At 33.8% G+C, this 23,108-nt stretch overlaps 1 protein-coding gene across 1 annotated transcript in view; it reads right to left on the bottom strand.

Moving 5' to 3' along the window:
• Positions 1-1,494: 1,494 nt before the first annotated feature.
• Positions 1,495-23,108, bottom strand: part of LOC150093700 (ras-related and estrogen-regulated growth inhibitor-like protein A) — a 48,095-nt gene continuing 26,481 nt past the window's right edge. The window contains exons 2-4 of the mRNA XM_090413004.1: positions 11,272-11,328; positions 3,079-3,155; positions 1,495-2,276 (exon numbers count right to left, since the gene is read on the bottom strand). Of these exons, the coding sequence (XP_090269130.1) occupies positions 1,827-2,276; positions 3,079-3,155; positions 11,272-11,328 (584 nt within the window). The 3' untranslated portion in view covers positions 1,495-1,826. The remainder of the gene's footprint in view (positions 2,277-3,078; positions 3,156-11,271; positions 11,329-23,108) is intronic.

Genomic DNA, 23,108 nt, shown 5'->3' on the forward strand with positions numbered 1-23,108 from the left:
AAGAAATTATTAGTATCGTGGATACATTATTCATCTGGAAATTACCTTGTAAATATAATAACACAATCCTTAGTTTAATATTAATCCTTATAATTATTGCATTCTTAAAAATTACGTCATTGGTGGTACAAATTTATTCATCGAAATAGAGGATTTCCACAAGGAATGCTGGTATTTTATATTCAGATCGTTTTTCAAATTGTTGGTATTGTTGATACTTAATCAGTATGTTTTATGACACGCAAAATTTGAGTCAGTGATTCGAATATGTCAGGCTAATTTCCTTAACTGCAGGCTTGGTTGGTTGGTTGTGCGGTTAGCGTATCCGTTCTCCAAGAGCTAATCATTGGATGTTTGTGAATGTCATTAAGGGGAGGGATGAATTTCATCGTTCCAGTGCGAAACTCCTACCCGTTTACTGGAGGCCGAGGCCTGAATTGGCTTGAAAAAAATGAAATTATACGAAGGAAAGGAGCTTGAACAACCTTCATGAATTGTTCTTGCATACGCCTCATCAGAGTGATGAGGCGTATGCAAGAAAAATTCTGCATCTACAGAAAAAATTCCTGGAAATGTAAGCTTTCTACAATCTTTTGTCCTTCTGTCACAAAGTATTATATAATTTCAAATTTTACAAAAGAAAAAAAAAAAGGAAATTACAGAAATGTGCGATTTTACGAGACAATTAGATGTATTTAGCGGAATGGAGTAGAATGAAGCTGTACTGTAAATTTAATTTTAAAATGGCGTTAACATTTTACGAATTTAACTTCGGAACTTGTTTTAAACGGACTCTTTTTCTTCTAGCAAGGATTCCTAAATTTTACGCATTCACTTCAGAGTTGTGCATAGCAAGGCAACTCTGGGCAAAGGTGGCTCAAGCTCCAACTGGCTGCATTAGTTTTCCGTTGCTTGCTTTTAATAATAATAATCATTATGTGTTTGTGTGTTACGCAAACTATAAATAAAGACACTCAAACATATCCTTGATTAGCAATTTTATTTAATCATGTACCGCTGCACTTCAGAAACAAAAGCGAAAAATATACACCATTCTGAGTATTTTCGGGCAATGAAAAGTATTCGCTTTTCATTGCCATAATGCACATTTGCATGGATGCATGTTAAATGAGCAATTGTAGGGAAGAACATCACACGACATTTTAATCTTCAGATGTAAAACAAAATGAAATCAACGTGGTTCACAGCTCTGCTATGTTCAGGAAAAGTTTATCACAGTGCAAAACAGAGCTTAGTATTATACTGGCTAAATTCGGTAGATGGCGCAACTAGTCAAGTAGTTCATGTTTACTTAACGGTCAATATTTATTGAATAATATTTTAATCTCTGTTATTGATGGCACGTCACTTAAAAAAAAAAAAGGGGGGGGGGCACCATTTGATGAAAATGATTTTTTTGTTTTTATAACCACATATGATCACAAATAGATCGTTTCTGTGATTTACAGAATGAAATCAAAACACCGTTTCACTGTTCACTGTTCTTATGTAACACGTCACTGTCCTCTGAGTATTGTTAGTCGAATGAATCATGCAAATATGCATGCTGGTTAAGATAATATGATGCAGTTTAACTGTATACAATAAAAACAATGAATTAGCTGGCCAAAACATAGTTGGTACAGCTCTGTGCGTTATTTATTAAGATGCAAAAATCTTTACTGTGGAAGCAGTCTTAGATTGAATAACGACAGTTTATTTTGTGCTGTTATTTCACTATGGCGCCATCTACCAGCATCTGCAAACACCTTTAAAATAAATAAGAAATCTTCCAAAGGATTTAATAGTATCGCTTTTATAAATATTTATATCGATAATGATGGCCTCTTCTTGCCATTTCGGCCGGATTTATTCGTTTTACCAAACACCATTCCAATCATTTTTGATACGGTCATGGCAGCACCGGCTTTCCTGCGTATAGGGAGAGTTCTTAGGGCTTGTAGAGCACGCGCCTCTCGTATTAAACTTTGAAATGCTAGACTAACTCCGACGTAATTCTCAGCAGCGGAGACTTCGTAGAACTGACACTGAAACTGCAGCGACATCTCGTGGCCGTCATCCACACCCACTTGTCGGGCGTGTTCCAAGTCTCGTTTGTTGCCCAGTAAGATTACCGGAGCGTAGCGTAATCCCTTCAGGGTGCTGATGCTCTCTAGACACTGGCGGGCCTCCGTGAAGCTCGTGCGATCACATATGCTGTACACTACGACAAACGCATCCGCCCAAGTAATGTGGTCATAAAGGCACCCGGAGTCCTGCGGAGACAGTTAAATAGGTCTAAGACTCATGGAGACAAGTAATCTTCTACAAACATATAATTTGGACATCACTATGTGACAGCCATGTGCAAATATGTGACGTGAGGAGGTACTATTTGTCAAGGAGCACAAACTAGACTTTTTCTAGGCTATGTAACTTGACACCGTTTTTAAAGGTTTGTGGTCACACGAGGCTGTTACATACTGTCTGTCCTAGTGTAACCAATTAAAAAAAAAAAAAAAAAAGGAAAAAGAAACTAAGAAGGTATAATGGTAACAGGTTAATTTGAATAGTATTTACAGGTTAAAAGAGATGTCTTTATGCTATACGTATAATAGTTTTTTATGCCTCATTGTTTTTATACTGTTAGCATATTTTACTGCTAATGGGTGCAGCCTGAAGAAATATACAATTTATTTTATAACTAGAATGACGTTTTGTTGCGTCTAGACGCCATCTACAGGAATTTTTCATATTAGAATTATTAATGAATTAACTACGTAATTGATAAATTAATATGAATAAAATTAATTATTCATACGAATAAATCCATCAATCTTACCTTTTCTTAAAAAATCTTTTAATTTCGAAGTGTATACATATTCTAAACTGCTGTATCATATAATAGTTTTAATAAAGCATAAAATTTAAATTATTAAATACATAATAAACAATGAAATAGCAAATTTCATTAAATATTCTGTCTGAATAACGCATGCGTATTACATTGTTAACTTAGAAACGCGAGCATCGAAAAATAGTTCTTGTTAAGATGAAATAGAGAAAACTATTTTTTACCTTACATCCCGATGTGTCCAAGATCTCCACTTCCGTTGTAATATTGTCGAAGGTAACACTGTGTCGATAGATGAAATCTGAAATGTTAAAGAACCGGAGAATTAACACTGAAAAACAGTCTTAAGTATTTTACCATTCTATGCAACCTGAAATATTCGAAATACTTATCCGATTCAATAGTTAGTTTCACATATTCCATATATGAACTCACTCGCACTACTTCAAAACGTAATCAAAAATAAATAATTCAGTGTCATAAAATATATAAAAATGTATTAATAAAATATGGAAATTTATTATTTATAAATATATAAAACTATTTTCTTGTAAATATTAAGATAAACTACAAATAATAAAAAAATTTATAGTACACCTATTTTTTTAATATATATTTTTAAACTACATTAAAGAATAGCGATATACAATTCATCACAGTTAAAAAATGAAATATCTTTACAAAAGGGGAAAAAACATTCTTTTACTTGATACGGGGAGTTATGACGATTTTTTCAATCTCTACAGAGAAAACACCAAATTCATATATTTTCAATCTCTACAGAGAGAACACCAAATTCATATAAATTCATATATATATATATATATATATATATATAATATATATACAGTACAGAAAAAAAAATTCTTTCTTACAAATGAAGTCATAAATCAAAAGCCGAAATGCACACGCACATATCCTGAAGCCATCACTAATGAAGATTGTATGAGCAGTTTTCCACCAGAGGGCGTGTCACTGTAACGGTGGTTCATTGTATATCTGCATTATAATGCTTGTGTGTTACTTATTAGCAGTTATATGTCTTGCTGATGGCCTAAAAAAAGCTGAAATAACTTGTGGTCTATTATCCTCTTATTATGTCCTTGAAATAAATGGTGCTTATTAGAGGTTTGTGGCCGCAAGTGTCGAAAGCAGCGCCGACAGGCGTGAGTAAAATATTATCACCTTCATGCATTCCTTTCATAGTTAATACTCACTCTGTTGAGACGAGCAGGAAAAATTGTCTAAAATCGCTGTACTGTTTCAGTCACAGGGAATAAAAGCTTATTTGTGAACTATGTTATTAGATGTAGAGAAGGTTTAATTGTCCAAAGGGATGATGTATGCTAAATTAACAAAGAATTCATTCGTATCTATTGTTGATGCATACAAAGAAAACCTCGTCTTCATTCTAAAGGTTCCAGTAACCTCAGCAATAACCAACTACCTACTGTATTCATGTCCAAAGATGGACATGTTAACCATAAATGAAGGTGATCATCATTTAAAAATGTCTTATTTTAGATAAATGAAAAGAAGATAGGATAGCCAATGTATTTGTAAAAAAATCGTAGCTTTTAACCTCATTGCATCTGCTCTGTTTAGAATGATTCAGTGGAATATCGTATCGAGTTTTAAGTTTATTCTACGTATGGTAGTTGCTACTTCAGGTTTTTTTTTTTTTTTTTTCAAATTTATAATTTTAATACTGAAGATGCACATAATAAGGGGTAAAAAATATTGATTAAATAATTTTTTTTCTTGATGTTCGTTGTTTATATCGCTTTGCCATGGATAATTCACATGGAACCACAATTCAATGTGTCATTATCACTTGGCTTTGCTTTGTTCCCTACATTCTTATTTCAATAAATACGTAATTTATGCAGTGTATACACAACGATACTCTTCCTTCATAAATAAACCCTAACAAATTAGCGGGGGGAAAAAAGCTACGTTAAAAAAAAAAAAAAAAAAAACAGTAAAATATACATCGATATGAAAATTAAGTAATGTTGTGCGTGCACAATAGAAACGAATCCGGGTCATCACACTCGCACACACATCAATATTTCCAGGAAAATAACCAGAGATCATTACAAAAAAAAGGCGCTTACTAGTTATAAGACAAAGGTGTTGTGGCCTACTTCACACCTTTACTCCCCAATTCGATACACATACAATGGACAAAATCAAACCAATTACCATACAGTAGGACTACAAACAAGCTGCGTTCTTTCCTCATGAGTTAAGGGACCAAGTGACTGCGTCCTACTTTTATAATTTGTTTTCCTTCCTTGGCCACTTTGCGATATATCCCTTTCCGTATAAAATCCCCGAAACCTATATATCTGAGAATAATTAACATGGTAGACAGTGAACAAGGTGATTTGAGAATGCCTACATTATATTAAGAGATGTCTCCGACCTATATCTTCCCCCCCCCCTCGGTCTTTCTCTCATCATTTTTATCCTCTGTTTCTTGCTGCTTCTATACGCCTCTTTCACATGATGTGTTTCTGATCTGTCCTTGGTGTTGTTTATGTTCCCATCACTTTCCACCGTAGCGAGTCGTCGTCGTGATCGTATAAGAGTATGTGGTCATTCATGTTTTGATGACTCACGATGTAATGACAAAGGGATTGTATTCATTCTTGGATATAGAAAGGAAAAATTTTATTATTTTTCTTTGGATAAGCTTGTGGCTAAAGGAATCAAACAACAATGGTTGATCACGTGAGAGCCGCGCATAGCGAAAGGTCACAGTGAGTCAGCGCACTCAGATTTTTTTTTTTTTTTTGTTTTTTTATAAGTCTGCATCCACGCCTTACAAACAAGAAATTGAAACTGATAAAATCTAACCTTCAACTCTGGTTACGATCACTTTTTTAGACACTACCAGCATTCGGAAATTGATACAGTTTATCACGTTTGGACTAACAAGAATGATCTGTTTTAAACCAAGATGCTTATAGATATATGCATTTATCCTCAAGGAAATCTTCAGATATTTTTGTTACCAACATCGATAATTTTAAGCATCGACGGTTCAATGCTTTATACGAACTCACTTCGGTATTTCGATTTATCAGGTGTTTCCATGAGAAGAAAAACAAGATGGCTTTTTGTTGTCAATAGACAAAAAATAAATAGCTTTATTTGATCCTTACAAAGATCTTTTTTTTGTAGTCTCTCCGTCTCGTGGGTTCCTCACCACATATCCTTATTCAGGAACTCGCCTTTGTGTTTAGTATGGCTTTTCTTTCGTCAGTGGGGAAATTTCAGGGCCATTACGTTCCTCATGTAGGTTAACAACCAAGAAGAAGAAAAAAAAAAAGCTGACAAAGACATATTATTGGTCGATAAAATGCTTTTTTGGGCGAATACTCGTAAAAGAAAGTTTGTTTTGGTTGTCAAGAGAATCAAACAATCAACTAGTGACTATATTTAACAAAATACAGGTGGCGCTCTAGACTGAAATGCATTATTTTAAAACGAATACGTAAAAAAAAAAAAAAAAAAAAAAAAAAAAGAAAGTCTTCCTCATTATGTATATACTTCTAGGAAGTATGATGCCTAAAGAATTTCTTTCTCTCTCTCTCCTTTACCCCTAAAACAGCATAAAATTTGTAAGCAGAAATCAAAGATCTTCTGGAACGAATCTATTGTTTAATTCAATGCAATACTCCACATCGTATCAAACAATTCAACTCAGAATTAAATCAGGAATGCTTTTAAAAGAAGAACGTAGTAAAAATGTAAATTTCGATGTTCTATAGAAAAAAAACGTCAAATATATCTTTGCAGCAATGTGATCAACAAAGTACTGGTTCCTAAAGTTCCTCACCTTTAGACCACCTCAGGATTTATGACAAGCCATCCTTCTACAAATGTGCCTGTTATTACTTCTCTCGCTCAGCAGGCAATGCTTTGTCACTTTAATAGATGACAATGCCCCCCTTTTATACAGTTGTACTTAACATAATAAGTACGCAGTAGGTATATCGGGGACATGACCGGTCACGAGATTGGAAAGGTTTTCTCAGGGCTGCACCCGACAAGAAAGTAAAAAAGAATAAATGCTCTCATGGTAAAGGAACCTTGCTATCGTCTATGCAGTGAAAGGCACTCCAGCTTCTTTGAAACTCTAAAAGAAAAATAAAGTCTCCTGCTTCTTATACACAAAGCAAAATATGTTATAAATAAGAAAAACGTTTCAACCAGGCTTAGAAGGAATTCTTCGTATTACCTGTTTACGATACACAATTATATTGCGCTGCAACTTCGAAATTTCATTCTAAATCACGGTTGGTATATTTAAGAAGCATCTAAAAACAAATTTTTTTTTTTAATTTAATTCAGTTTTCTGAGGTGAAAATAAAATATGCGCAGATTTATAATTTAGATTTTTATAAACTTTTTTTACATTTCATTTACATTTTTAAATATTTAATTTAAACGTAAGTTTTCAATTAAAAAAATTGTTCATATCGAAAAAACGAATCAAAGTTTAGCAGCTTCCAAATGTGAACTGTACACTAAAATACACAAAGATTATTGAAGAAAAAATCAAAGAGTTTGAAAACAGAAACCAAACCTTGGAGATTCACTGGGAAATCCTGAAGAAAATATTGATTGATTCAGCCAAAGAAGCATGCAGTGAGTATGTCTGCAAGGATAGAAAAATGAGAATTCCATTGTGGACTCAGGAAGTTAAAGAGAAAGTAAAGGAAAAGAAGAAGGCATATCGAAAGTTCGTGGGAAGTAAGTCAGCTTGTGCTCTTAAAGAATACAGAGACAAATGTTAGAAAGTGAAGCAACGCATAAAACTAGCTAAACAAAAATCATGGGAAGACTTCGGTAAGAACAAAGAAAATAAATATCAGGATGGAAGCAAAATGTTCTGAAAGCTATTCAAAAATATTAGTAAAACGAATTAGACTTGATAAAGGTAACATGAATACTGGAGATAAAGATATCCTTGATGTATGGAGTAATTACTTCCATTAAGATTGCTAAATGAAATATGCAGTGACAGCACGATAGTAGAAAACACTCAACAGACATGCCATCAGGAATACACATCAATAATTGAAGTAGAAAAAGCTATCAAAAATCTGGAATGAAAGGCAGCTGGAGTAGATATTTGACCAGAAATGCTGAAGTATGGAGGTATAAAAGTCTTACAGTGGCTGCATAGTTCAGAAGGCTTGGTCAAAGGGTCGAATTTCAGATGATTGGAGTAGAGCTCTCATAGTACTCATATATAAAAAAGGGAAACAAAACGTAATGTGAGAATTATACAGGTATTTCTCTACTGAGTGTTCCTGGTAAGATTTATGCAAGCATACTTGAGAAACGACTAAGAAAGGTTGTGGAAAGGGAAATTGGCGAAGAACAAGCTAGATTCGGGCCAAATAGAAGTTGTCAGGATCAGATTTTCACTTTAAGACAAAATAGTTGAGAAATTATGGTAATATAACAATGATTTGTATTTAAGTTTCGTATGACAAAGTGCAAGAGAAAATCTATTCAAAACGCTACAGTTATATGGTGTCAATCGCACATTATATCAAGCAATATTTAGTCTTTATTTGAGTTGTAAGTAAGCAGTTAGAATTGAAGAAGGTATAGGAAGACGGTTTGTTGTTAAATTAGGTATGAGATAAGGATTTACTTTAGCCTTCTGTTATCTATATGGATCACATTATGAGGGAAAGTGGTATTAAACCTAACATCAAAATGGGAGATGTTAATCTCAGCTCTTTACTTTATGCAGATGATATTATACTTTTAAATAAATCCAGTACAAGTCTGCAAGATTCCTGACTAAATTGAATAACTATGGTAATAAGTTTGGTATGAAAATCAGCAATGACAAGACAAAGGCAATGAAAATAAGGCAGAAACATTGAAAATATCAACTGCATCGTGAATGGAGAACCTGTAGAACAAGTAAAATATTTCAGTTACTTAGTCACACTTTTTAGTGAAGATGGTAAATTAAATATGGAAATAGACAACAGAATCAACAAAGCTGGTATGGTAGGAAGTCAACTGAATACATTTATATGGAATAAGAGAGAAATTAGCCAAAACACTAAATTAGATATATACAAGATAGTGTTCAAACCAATTTTAACTTATGGATCTGAGAGCTGGGTTAGAAATAAAACACTCGACCAAAGACTAGAGACCGCAGATATGAGAGTCCTGAGAAAGACCAGGGGAGTGAACAGATGGCATCAATGGCAATATCATATTAAAAACGAGGATATTAGGAAAGAACTTGCCAGTGTCAGCATCCAGGAATGCGTTAGCAGAGCTAATCTAAGGTGGTATAGTCATTTAAAAAGAATGGGCGAGGAAAGATTAGAAAAGCAAGTGTTTTCTGCTAGGTTGGCAGGAAAAAGATCAAGAGGAAGACCAAGATTTACATCAATCCACCTAGATCTTGGACTTCCAAGATCTAGATGGATTGATAAAGATCCCTTATAAAAAGTGCCTTAGAAAACAAAACTATAATATCTGATAATACTGGCGTCTTGACAGATAACAGATTCATTTGCCGAAAAATTGTTGATCGGAAGTTAGTAATGGGACAACTTTGTAGTACTATCATAATACCCTGTGCACCCCCTGAGGGTACATGGCAGGAATTTGATTATGATGATGATAAGATTACGTCGGACATCATTTATGTTCAAATTAAACAGTGGTAGTCCAAGCACAGAACCTTGCGCCACATCACCAGTCACCTGCATCTTCCTGGATTCTGCTCCTCCATATACCACTTTTTTTTTTTATATCTATCCATCAGCCAACCTCGTATCCATATAATTAGTATCGTATCCATCACCCATTTTTTTCAATTTGCGTAACAGTTCCATGTGGTATTCTGTCAAATGCATTCGCAAAATCCAGAATAATAATCGTGTAGTCATTCCCTTTATTAATCTTAGCTATCACTCAGTTATTAAAAGTTAGTAAATTAATAAGGCATTACCAACAATTCGCAAAGTCATGCTGCCCCATGTAGAATATCATATTCTTATCCATCCATTCATGAATTATTTTTTTGATCAGCTTTTCCAGTACTTTTACCGCCACTCCTGATACTGATTGGTCTATGACTTATAAAAAAGAATGCATTATATCTCTCGTAACACACTTAACTTTCAGAGAACGCTTTTTCGCCATTATATTTATAATCATCATTATACTGCTCACCATCGCTAAGAAAATTTCTTATTTTTTAATTCATATATGGAAAAATTTGAGGAAAAAGTTATAGATTTCTATCATTTGGAGGCACACTCAAAATGATGCTAACGATATTGAAAATCGACTTTCAAAGATCATCGTTATAATTTATTATAGTTGGTGTTTTAGATAAACGTATGAAACTTAACGAAAACTGACTATTCAGAACTCTTTCTAAATGTTTGCCATTTTAAATAAATGATAATTAATAATTTTATAATTTGTAATGTTTTTGATTAAAATAATATTTTTATATGTCTACATTTACGACAGGTACTTTGGAAATATAAATGTTCTCATTTTTACTTGAGTAGCTAACACTTCGTAGAACTTGTCTGATAATAACGAAGGCACAATTTTCAACAATATTTGTGCAATATTCATTAATAAAAATATCTCATTTTACGATATTTACGTAGAATAATTTTTTGACTTATATGGTCAGAACAATTTACTTTTATATATCGTTTTGTACAATGTATCATTTTTATCAAGTATGGAAGCGAAAGGCTTCTATTTGGCATACATTTAAAAATATATAAATTTAAAAGAAAACATACATTTAAAAAAATATACATGGAAAATATTATGAATCTATCCATATCTTATGGCCAAGTATAGAAAAAAAAAAACACCTTAAAAGTTTCGAAATTTACCGGAGAGCTTTTTAGAATGCCTTGGTTTGCACTACGTGGACTCTGCCCAGGAACCCATAAACTCGCCTATTATTAGTGAGATTAGGTTTCACTAGTCTGACAGCTGTTTCAAATTGTTGGTTTGCATCAGAGACCGGGCAGAATCCTAAAATGCAAATAACCCTCTGTTTTAAAGCCCCTGTTTGTATTCTCATAACTCGCGAGTAAATCTAAACCTTTAAGCTTCTTTAAATTTGGCTATAAAATATGAATGGATCCATAATATCATCAATTTCAATATCGTTTGACATAGTTTCAAACCGTTTCGCCTAATTTTTTTTCTTAAAAATATGACAGAGATCATTGGCAAATTTTAGTGAGGATCATGAATGCCAAATTTTAATTTTGACGTATCAAAGATGTCCGCTACATTCATTATCTTCGTTTGTCATAAACGTATTTAGAAAATATAATAAAACTAGTGGATTTTCGAGGGGAAAATTTATTAAGAAAGGGTACCTTTGCTGGAACTATATTCCCCGATGTATCTTCTAGTCAAATATCGCACTGTGACAGCTGAAAAGAAGTGTAAAAATAAGTGGAACATCTGAATAATATCAAAAATCAAGTTCATTATCTGCCATTACTAAAAGCATTAATCTATATACATATTTTAGCAAAAAATAAAATGTATAAAAATAGAAAAAAAATACTTCGTCCACACACAGCACAAATGTACTATAGGTTTACAAATGACCCTTCATAGATAGAAACTATATAAATAAATAAATATTCGATATGTTAAATGCAACTCGTATATAAATCACACTTTTAACTTTTTTTTGTTGTTGTTGAACTGTCATGTTACACTGATTAGTAGAATGAAATCGCTCATGCGCAGGAAACTCTTTTAGAAGGACATGCGCAAAAAATACTGAAAAAGTGAATAAAGAAATATCTTATCTCACTTGAAAAATAATACTTTTATGAAACTGCATATTTATAGTAAGAGACAGTAAAAATCTCTTACCATACATATACAGTTCAAAGCAATAATTAAATGCAAATGGTAAACAGTATTCGTTCTGGTTATAATTTCTATTATAGAAATATACTGAAGTTTATTTATCACCTTTACATTTCATGTGATCAAGCACCACCCGGAAACAATCAGAAATAAGAATGTATGAAATAAAATTGGTAAATAGCAAATATAAACCATGATAGTCAAACAAAGGAAGACATCAGTCCTGAAGTAAGATCTTCCTTCGGACGATAGGCAAGCCTAAACTCAAGATCAACTGTTTATTTTAGCTTATTAATTTTTTTTTTAATCATATAACCTAACCGGTCCGTTATCTAGAGATCGAGTGGTAGGTTGTTTATTGTAGCAGTATATTATAAAGCTGCGAAGACTGAAAAAGTTTTGACAATGTTTACAATAGTTAGTTTGCTTCTTGCGTCTAAACATCCTGTATTAAATATTTATATAATGCACTTTTGACCACGAGGTCATACATAAGAATTAGCAGCAACAGTGGAGGTAGATGATGCTTCAGTACCTTTTGTGGGTCAACTGCATTTGTTGTCAGGTGTGCTTTGTTTTAAGAGAAGAAAACAGGAGGGTTTTTTTTGTGGGGGTTCTAAATTTGTAAATGTGGGGGATGGGGGAACTTTTTTTTTTTTAGTTTAAAAAAAAAAAAGCTTTGAAAATTTCTAACATCATTAACCAGATTTGGACCGAGATCTTTCTACCCACGTGACACAGAACTTTTTCATTAGCGTACTAAATAGTAATATGACACTTATAGTCTACTATATAAATAATATATTAATAACTAACAGCTAATTAATAAAGTTATTATTGATACGATCTGGACATCTAATGAATAGATCAAATTGTCTTAACTTTGAAACCAATTTTAAATCATTAAAAATTAAACTGTTATCCTAATTTTTTTTATCTTTATTTTAATTTATTTTTTAAGTTTTTCTCAAAGATGATCTCTTTATCATATAAAGTGAAAAGATTTGTAGCGTCTGACTAGTTAAAAACCTTGTTTCTGACCTTTTTTGTACTCTACTTAGAACTTTTTGTAAATGTTTGTCGGGAAAGTGCTGATTCTGGAGAACTATTTGATCAATCCCATATTAAATGAAGTATAGACATCAAAATATAGAAGTTTTTTTTTTTAATGTTGTTCCCATCCACGAAAGATCATTTGCAAACCAATAGTATAATTAGTAGCGTTGGCTGGCGGATTGCTTTTTATTTTTATTTGTTATCATTTTTTCATATTTTTGTATTTCTTTAAATCCGGAAACCTTGCTGTAGAGACCAAATATGGAACTTTTTCAAAACACTTCAGGTCTCCAATAAGCGAGGCAGTACTCTCGCACCGGGCGAGGAAATTTTTCTCCCATCTAAAGACAATCACAAAAGCTAAACACAAAAAGAAACTTTCTATTTGTTCAATTAATCTATTTGTTTGAGCTATTTCTCAGTCCAACTGACTGAATAGGTAGGGCATTAGTGACTACATAACAGGATACTAGGGTTAAATTCTACGTGGATCCTTGTGAATGTCTTTAGATGATTTTCATTACCAGGAGTGAGTCTGTTTTCCCTACTAAATGGAGGCCTTGAGAGTTTGCTAGAGCAGGAATTTATTAAAATAGCAATTATTTAATTTTAAATTTTTTAAGAAAAAAATTAAATAATTAATAGTTTAACAAACAGCAATAAAAACACTTTGGAATTATAAGTTAATATAAGCATCACTTAGCTTCGATATTTCTTAATATTTGTTCACTATTTTCATATGTTAATTTATATACATGTGTGTGTGTGTGTGTGTGTGTGTGTGTGTGTTTCTATCAGTTAATCTGGTTAAACCGTATGTTACAAGACATGAAAAATAAAATTAATTTTCTTAACAAATTTATAGCAATTAATGTGTTCATTTTGAAATTTTGGAAAGAAATTATTAATAAACCCAACACGAAAAGTTTACATTTCGAATGATTAAAGATGTTCTTTAAAACCAATGTCGAACAATTCATGAAAAAAAAATCTCGAAAACTATGATAAGCATACGTATATGGAGATCTGATCTGAGATCCTGTATTATCACTGAAAATGAGTGGAAGTGGACTGTGTCACATCAGTTCTTCCGTTGAGATGGCAAAGTTGACAAATCAATAACAATGAAAACCAACTGGTAGCAAAAAAAAAAAAAAATGGTAAAGAGTTAGTCTGTACTTAGGACAATTACAAAATTAAAATGGTTTTATTATTATTAGTAGTACTATTTATTCTGGTGCAATCTATGAAACACGTCTCTCGGCTACAGAAGCCTGGGAAAATATTCTGTCAATAAAGCGTTTAGATTTTTTTTTTTCAGAATGAATCTTTTGTTTTCTTTATAAAATTCTTAATTCTTATTCCTGAATTAAATGTCATTTTACTTTGTGTATGTGTGTCTGGGTGGGGTGCTCATGAGTAACTGTTCTCCACACATTTGTAGCGACTAATTTGACATTAGTAAACTTAGGCCTTATCTATTCAGAGTATTTTAAGAATGCAGACAGCATTAGCAGAATATTCCACACCACGCACCACACCAGCACTCGCTTCAAGTTTGTTTAAAGTAGAATAGCAGAGCATGTAAATATTTCTCCCCTTGATCTTAGCCACTGTGAATTGTTTTCTTTTCAGCAAGGTCCATTACATTAAAAGATGTAACTTCAGAAGATGAATATCTTAGAAAAATACGGTTGAAAACAAACGTCTCGTACTTAAGGAATGCAAAAATATTTCATCGTCCTGTGTTTCAGAATTCCAGACGTGTAGAAGAAATTCAGATACCAACAGCCAAGGAAGTGCAGTACAATGCGTTTCGTAGATAGCTGACATGCAAAGCGAGACACAACATGCTCGGTATATGGCGGAGCAGACGCTATGACCTAATAATACGTGAAATAGTGTCTCTGTTACCATGTCAAGAACTAACTTTGTTTCTTTTTAGTTAAAGGAAAGTTTCGTGACATTTAAAAAATAAAAATGTTGTGTCTGAAGGAATCGAACAAGACTGGATTCAAATAAAAACTATATGTCAAAGTGTATACTATAGCGAACTGTGTGTGTGTAATTCAGTAAGAATTACACACACACACACAAAGTGGCTTTTTATTTTTGTTCTTTTTTTCTTAGCCAACATTACTACCGCTGCACGTATGCAAATAGGTCCCTATTATTTGCAAGGTGTTAATGAGTTCATTACAAATACCGGTGGCCTATTTACTATACTTGAATCAACGGAAACCTGAACATCCCTACCTTATAGCGCTACTACTCGTCTAAGCAAACATTCTCCTCAAATCCCACACACTTCCAACTCGGGAGTGTAAAGATATCGTATGTTAGGTGTCAATCATGTGTTTCGACAGGTGGTAACCTGGTGACCTCCCAAATGTTTGACCTGAAATGCCTGATGAAGAAGGTTTCCAAGCCACGAGGTCTCGAGGATAAGAGCTTCCAAGAAATAAAAACATCCATTTAATGATTAAGAGGAATTATTAGGCCTGGAATTAAGATCACAAAGTATATAGCGGAATAAAGAGCGACGGACTTAGCGACATCTGTACGAAATCGCAACAAACCTCTCATTATTTTCTGTATTTTTATTTAATTCTAGTGGTTATTACAGAAATTCTAAAATTAGAGACATTTACCCTTGTAATAATAATAATAATAATAATAATAATAATAATAATAATAATCCAATATAATTACAGGTCTTTGAGGTATATTGATATTTGTAATAGTATGTTTAGAATAAAACAGTCCAGTGTTATGCCTAAATATATATTCTTGTGTATCAACTGTGCGTGTTCTCCTGGTCGGTTTGTCTGATCGGGGTTAAAAACCAAAATTTTCTAGGACCAAAATCCTGCCATTACCCTATAAGTTCGGCTGACTCACATTCACCCGAAAAGTCCTAAAGTATCTTCGCATCCTAGATGAGTTTTTCTCCAACGAAAGGGCGTCGTTCATGACGACTGAGCTATGGAAGATCATACTCCTGTAATAGTTGTAAGTTCTTGAAAATTTGAAAAAGAAGAAAATTGCACATATTTCGAATCATCTGAGAGAGAGAGAGAGAGAGAGAGAGAGAGAGAGAGAGAGAGAGAGAGAGAGAGAGAGAGAGAGAGAGAGAGAGAGAGAGAAATGTATATCAGAAAAATGGAAAACGTATTCCTTAGAGGCAACTTAATATATAGCACTGGGCGTTGGTAACAAAAACCAAACAAACAAAAAAGAGGCGTTCTTCGAAGGGATGCAGAAGTTTTTCTGTTTACTTACACAACTTGAGGGTGATGGCCTTGGTGTTGCATCTGCGACACCAAGGCCATCACATACAACACTTATTTCACAAGCACAGAGTAAAAAATGTTCAATTAGCTTTACAGAGAAGATTATTTTGCTGTTATAAAGAGTGACCTCTGACTCTACGACGTTCTCAAATGCAATCATTTCTGGCAGAAGATAAAAGTACTATCTTATTTTTCACTTTTACAACATATTTCGAGTCTTGTTAACCATAAATATTTGTCATGGGTTCCAAACATGCGTCAAAACAGTTAACATGTTTCTGAAACATTTCAAGTTGTCTTAATTATTATTTCTTTCGTTTTCACAGTTAAGAGTTCTTTCGTTCGCTGAAGTTAGTTTATAAAAAAAAGTTCGGAGACATTACCGTCTGGATAATATCTTTATTTCTGTTTTTAAGCCCCCTCTTTTCACATAGAAAAACTCAGGTTAAAATTATAAATAGTTAGTAAAGCTAGAAGTTGCAGATGAAACTTATGCACTCAAGAGGGCACTCGGAATCCCACTAGTCATATCAATTTTTTTTTTGTATTATTTAAACAATGCTGCATCTGTTGCAAAATTACTGTTCCTTTGTCGGTTCTTTAAAATATGCCACAAATAATATGTTTTTAATGGCTGTTATTATTTAATTTAGAAAAGTACAATACTTAATCTGATTTTAGTTCATATTCAAGTACACGTTATTGTTAGCTATACATAAAAAGTTCTACATAAATTTTGAATTAAATAAATAAAATATTTGAAAATAAATAAAATATACAAAAACTAAGACGGATGTGACGTAGTACTTGACGTAGTACCATGGCAAAAATAGGCTACATGGTTTAGTATTCAGTGCATAACAGTAATAAGATGCGAATGAAAAAATTCTTCAAATTTTCTTCTTTTTTTTTTTTTTTTCATTTGCAAACTGTTCGTTGTTTTGAATTGCTCCATAAGACTAATCTCTTTTCATAATAACCTAATAACAAGATCCACGTTACTGAGAAAGAATGAAATACACGATATTTTACCAAGTCACGCACGACAGCATCTATTTTAGTAATAATATAGTTTTCTGGAATTTTTGTATTCCTTTATTAAAGGAGTACGTTCTCTTGGATGAATTTAAAAATAAATAAAAACATTTTCTTTATAATTTTTTTTTTTTTTTTGCTATGTGACTATCCTGCTGCACAATTCACTTTGTTGTGGGAATCCTCAGACAGTCGCTGAATGTTCTAGAAAGGCGTCTTGAAGATTCTAGAGCTCTAAAGAGATAAATTCATTCGTAGATCTCAACGCTTATCATCGTACTCAATTCGACCCTTCCATTGCAAGGCCCGCAACATCATAAATTCTCTTATTTTCTCCTTCTTTTTCTTTTACGGACTTCTTAATTTTATTTTTTATGTTATTTATTTATTTTTTACGTCATCGTCAATCCGAGGTTTCCTAGTACAAAATGACAGTTATAAGAGTAATGATAATGGAAAACGAGATGATAACGAACGTGTTATACGTGCCGCGTGCGTTCTATCAAACGCGGCGAACATCAAACTGCTCGGCACTGCGGTATGTGCACTATCACATAGCAAACGGCATTAGTCTCACACATTGAAAGCATTTTTATTTTCTCTCCCCAAATGTTTTTTTGCATTCTCTCAAGACCTCCAACTAAGAACCCCCACCCCCCACCCCTCCTTGACAACTATCGTCGAGAATTAAAAAAGAAAACCCCCTCAAGAACTTGATCCACTTAAAGCAGAGGATTCAAAAAATTCTCTGGTAATTATTTCCTCTTCAATGGTTCCCGACCTCGCTTCGCATAAACCTATCGCTGCCAGGTCAGTAGGCGCCATCGGTCCGCCTTCCTCCTGGCCTACGTCAAGATCGGCGTGACTGGGACGATCAGCACGTGAACGCAACGCCAGCCATGCCACAATGAAATTGACCCAATTTATTGTCACCCATCCTCAACACCGCTGAGAGACACTGGAATCCCCAGGGGATTTGAGAGGATGAGAAAAATCACAATGGGCAGATATGGCGAATAAAGAAAATTACACCACACCAGATGATGTTTATGGATGCCAAAGGTCTTCCTTTTAATGAATCCAACGCTTGTTTTAAATGAGTTGATGTTATGGTTCGTTGATGCAGCTTGACTAGGACAGAACATTATCAGCTTACTAGCTATTACTTCGAGCTATTTCATTTTCCGATCAATTTAGGAAATCTTTATATTCAGTTTTACGGTGTTAAAATGAACAGATGTTGACCTAGTTTACGGACCGTAATGTTGGTCTCTACAAGTTAAAAGGGAAAAAATAAATAAATAAAATTACGATAGGAAAATATTTTCACATTTGACATGTCAACTCGCAGAATTATATTTCGCTTTTTTCAAAAAAAAAAAAAAAAAAAAAAGAAAGAAAAAAAGATAGAAAGAAGTCTCATAAATGCAAAAGGGTGACTTTGATTCCTATGGTTTCAAAGTTGAAAGGGTTTCGGTTTTAAATTGTCTTTCGGAATCACGAAAAGTTGCTTAGTAGATAATGAAAGCACAAATGCAAATAACCATTAGACAATCCATGATTCGTAAAAATAAATAAATAAAATAATATGGAATAGACATATTTGGCTATAATGTGAAGTTATTTATAATAAATTTAGTTTAATCCTTCATCCAAGTGTGAGCAAACAAAGTTTGCGCCTGAAAATATCTTCAGGACTGGGGTAAGGTGGTACAACACCAGGACAACTCGTTGCAAAGGTGGAGCAAGCTAACAACACTCCTATCTCAGTATCTGCCATAATGCAAAATACATCTCCTGGGGGGTTTGTATAATGTTATGCATTAAGGGAAGGGCCACTACCCAGACTAGTTTCGACATTTATTGAGGTCTCTTCAGTGGGAGCCAGACCCGAGTGGATATACCAGGCAGAAGCATTAGCAAGGTGAAGTTATTTATGTTTATCATTCGCTTCGGTTTACTAGGCTTTTTTCTTTTTCTTTCTTTTTTTTTTAATTTTCCCCAAAATTATACTCTCGTTAGCTGTTTTTAACCTACGGAAGATATCGAAGTTTCTGGCCAGTTTGATAGACGGATCATCTGTTGCTGATTTCCCTTTCAGCCATTTCCGTCGGTGACTTTGTAGGTATTGCCCACAAACTATTCCTGGTGAGATTTTTACAGGTTACTTCACCATTGCTTCCCCCCCCCCTCCAATTTTATCCGGGCTCGGGACTGGCATATGGCTGGGAAGTATTCATGATTGTAATCCATGTGCGTGTTCACGGGGCTGGTTTGCCTGTTCTGGGGGACGAAAAATCCGAGTTTTCGGGTGAAAAAAAAAACCTTACCTCCATACGAGACCAGCTAACTCACCTTTAGTCGAAAGAGACCGATAAAGTTCTTCACGTCACTGACGGGCATCGAACCCAGATTTTTCCTACCAAAGGGCTTCGTCCATACTGACTGAGTTACGAAGGTTCTAATGATCATCTAAACTAACTAAATGATAATTTATTGCATGAAAGATTAATCTTTTAACGATGAAGCAAACGACTTTCAAGTAAATGTTTGACTGCAAATCAAGTCAAAGCCGCTTACTTCATTTGATGAGTGCACGAAGAAATCTTGGAACTCAACTGTGCGACTCCAGCATCTCCCTGATGCCGTCAGTAAATACGATACACGATTTTTTTTAATTTTAATATGAACTTTTATAACCCCAACGCCTTTTGTGACCACTTTTACGACCTAAATGATTCCTAGAAAAACGTCGTTAAGCGAGCCGTCGTAAATCGAAGTCTAATTTCTCATCTGCTCGGCTCGGCTTAGCATCGTAAATTTGTGTAAAGTTCCTGGAAATGCAATTTGAATTGTGTAATATAATACTCGTAAAACATTCTAGAACATAAGACAATTTCCGGAATATGACATTGTCATATTTTTAAGCGAAACTGACAATAAATGAAGATCGAGGAGGCAAATTATGTTATTTAAATAAATAAATAAAAAGCAGTGATATGAGTCAGTCAGTCAACGATAGGTATCCCGATCGGCTCACTTCTGTGGTCCAACAGGACATTTCGTACATTTATAACAAACAAAAAAGACCAGCGGTTGTTAAAGTAGGGGTCTACTGTGTGTTGTTTTTTTCTTTTAAACATTTTGTTTAGCTCTAGTGTGGCATAAGCTTAAGGTTTTTTTTTTTTTATGTTAATCCCAATCACGAAAGGCTGCCAACACTATAGTATAAACAGCAGTAGAAGTACAACAGGAGAACTTAGCTTACATAATCCAGTAACCCCATTCATGATACCAAAAAGTTCCCCCCATGAAAATTTTTCGCCCACCTCAAGTCTTCAATAAGCAGGGCGATGGTCTCAAATTCACACGACGGAGATACGAGCCTACAGAATGTTGGTTAGAGAGTGAATAGGCTAAGCACTCAGCCAATAAGGCACTTATTACACTAATTTTAGCGACACATCGCGTCTCCATATTAATCTTATCAGTTAATGTTAAGGATGACAAGTTATTTTATTTCTTATATGTTAACTTTTTTTTTACATATCTCAGTGAACACTATTCTAATTTTAAGTTGCTGAATATCTTTCCTAAACCTATTACGCACACAAAAAAAAAATCCAATAGAATCATTTCCTTCTATATGATGTCATCACAATTTTGTGTTGACGTCACTCGAAAAGAGAATTCTTGGTATTATTAGTTTATGATTTACAAAATAAATAAAGAAATAAAATAATAATAATAAATTGACAAAGCTTTATTTTTCACGTATACAGAATTCCAACTGATGTTCTCTGATTAATTAAATTTGTTACTGATGGATGTATCAGTATTAGTAGTACTAGTGGATGCATAATCTGCAACAGCAGTTGCAGAAGCGATGATGGGAGATCAGCAGGATGAGTTGAGAATGGTTAAGAGGAATTTCAATTTTGATTCTGGAGTCCTTTGTTGCATGCTTTTGTGGGAGGGTGAGGGGCGGTAGGCTCGTTTTTATCCTTACAATCGATTATGGATTATGGATTAACATCTTACACTCAATAGCATACTTTATTTTCTGACAAACTTCATCGGAAAAAGAAGCTGATTTCACATTGATTAATTTCTCCAATAAAAACTCCTTTCAGCGGGGCCGCCGAGAGGGGACGACATCTGAGACTTTTGTCAGAGGCCCGGCATCGAAAAGGGCCCGACCGTTGGGCCTCGACGTGTCACATAACCGTGTTTATAATGCATGGTTTTAATTTTCGTAATAATACAACAATGATAAAGGATAATGGCATATCGAGAATGATACTGTGTTTTGTTTTAGACAGACGGCTACGCTCTTTAGCTCACCGTGAGTGTCCAGAAGACACTGATTCTCTCGGCGCGGATCGCTGTAGTTATAGCTAGTGATGACATCAATAGGCGTTCGTGCAAGGTTGTTGCAGTAGGCTGCGTTAGCTAGTAATTGCATTCACAGTAATGTTCCCTGCTAGAACGCTTCGTTCTTGTTAGTATTTTGATAGACGAAGGTTTTGTGATTGTTCGTAAAGTGTGCAACTGTATAGTGTAGGCCTTGCGCTAAAAAAATAAAAGTAAGTATTCTTATTAATTGGATTTTTTAATTATTAAAATTATATTTTTAATAATAAAAATTTGACCAACAGAAACATATCATCATAAATCTGGAAATCAAAAACAACAGGAGAAACTGGTCCGGGCCCCACTTAAAAAAGTGGGGCCCAGACCACAGACTTGTCACAGGACCGAAAATTTCTCTCGGCATCCCTGCCTTTCAGTACGTTCTTCAAACGTTTTGGTGAAGATGGAAGTTTCCGACAAGACTTAGCGATATTAATGCACCATTAAAAGCTGAGACATGTGAATTTGACTTATAATTTGTGTGTCTATAAAATGGCCTACCTTTTGGGAGAAAGTATTACTTGGATCAGACTGGCAGAAGTCAAAAATTCAGGAGAATAATATCTCTGACCTACAAACAGATAATCATGATCTGGAAATGCGAAAGGATATGTAACATAATGTGAAACAATCAATCATTTGTTGAAGTAACTGTTCGTCGAAAGTATTTTTATGTATTTATTTTATTTTGTAGATATTATATGTTAAAAAATGTACAAGGTCGACGGTATGTAGACCAATAAGAAAAAATACCAATAAGAAAAAAATAAAGAAAAATAAGAAAAAAATCACTGGCTTCGAGTAATTATTTTACTATATATTGTGCTTTTTAGTATAATTTAAGTAACTAGTATTTATGGAAAGCCAATCTCAATATTCATTCCCTTTTTAAAGGTGTGTTTTTAATTCCTCTATTCTGCTTGATCTCACAAGAAGAATGCGTGTTAATCCCTGGTTTCTTTAGGATGGGAACATTTTCTAGGGCTTCTAAGCAGTTGGTAAATAATAGAGAGTCGAGCCCTGCTGAATGTGTTGAGAGTTTAGAGGTGCCATGTCTATTAAGATATGCTAAGTCTTTCGTTTCTTCATCTTTGAAATCCTCCTCAATTTTCCCTTTACAAGAGAACATGTGCAAGGTCTTTATGCAGTAAGCAATTCTGATATTATAATGGTCTACAATATGATCTGTCAAACTGGACTATTTATGGCATGGCATTCTCTCTGTTTGCATTCTTTTTTCCTCAACCAAAGAGATTTCTGTGCAGAGTGTTGTGGTTGTATTTCCTTCATGATAGAATTTCATTCTGGTGGTCCTATTTTAATAATTAATTGTGTTGTTTTTTTTTAAATTACAACACTTAACTATTAATAGCGCACTCAGCAGCGACATAATCATTAACTGAATTAGGTTTATAAGCCAAATTAACTATCAGTGACAGCTCACTTGACTTAACTCGTGATTTTGCCTATTAAATCAAAGCAGACAAGTTGGATTCACTTATTATATAATTAAAATAATTTTACTTTAAGTT

The sequence above is a fragment of the Typopeltis vanoorti genome, chromosome 23, assembly GCF_054136105.1.
Source record: "Typopeltis vanoorti isolate ZY-2024b chromosome 23, IOZ_Tvanoo_1.0, whole genome shotgun sequence".
In the NCBI taxonomy this organism is placed as follows: Eukaryota; Metazoa; Arthropoda; class Arachnida; order Uropygi; family Thelyphonidae; genus Typopeltis; species Typopeltis vanoorti.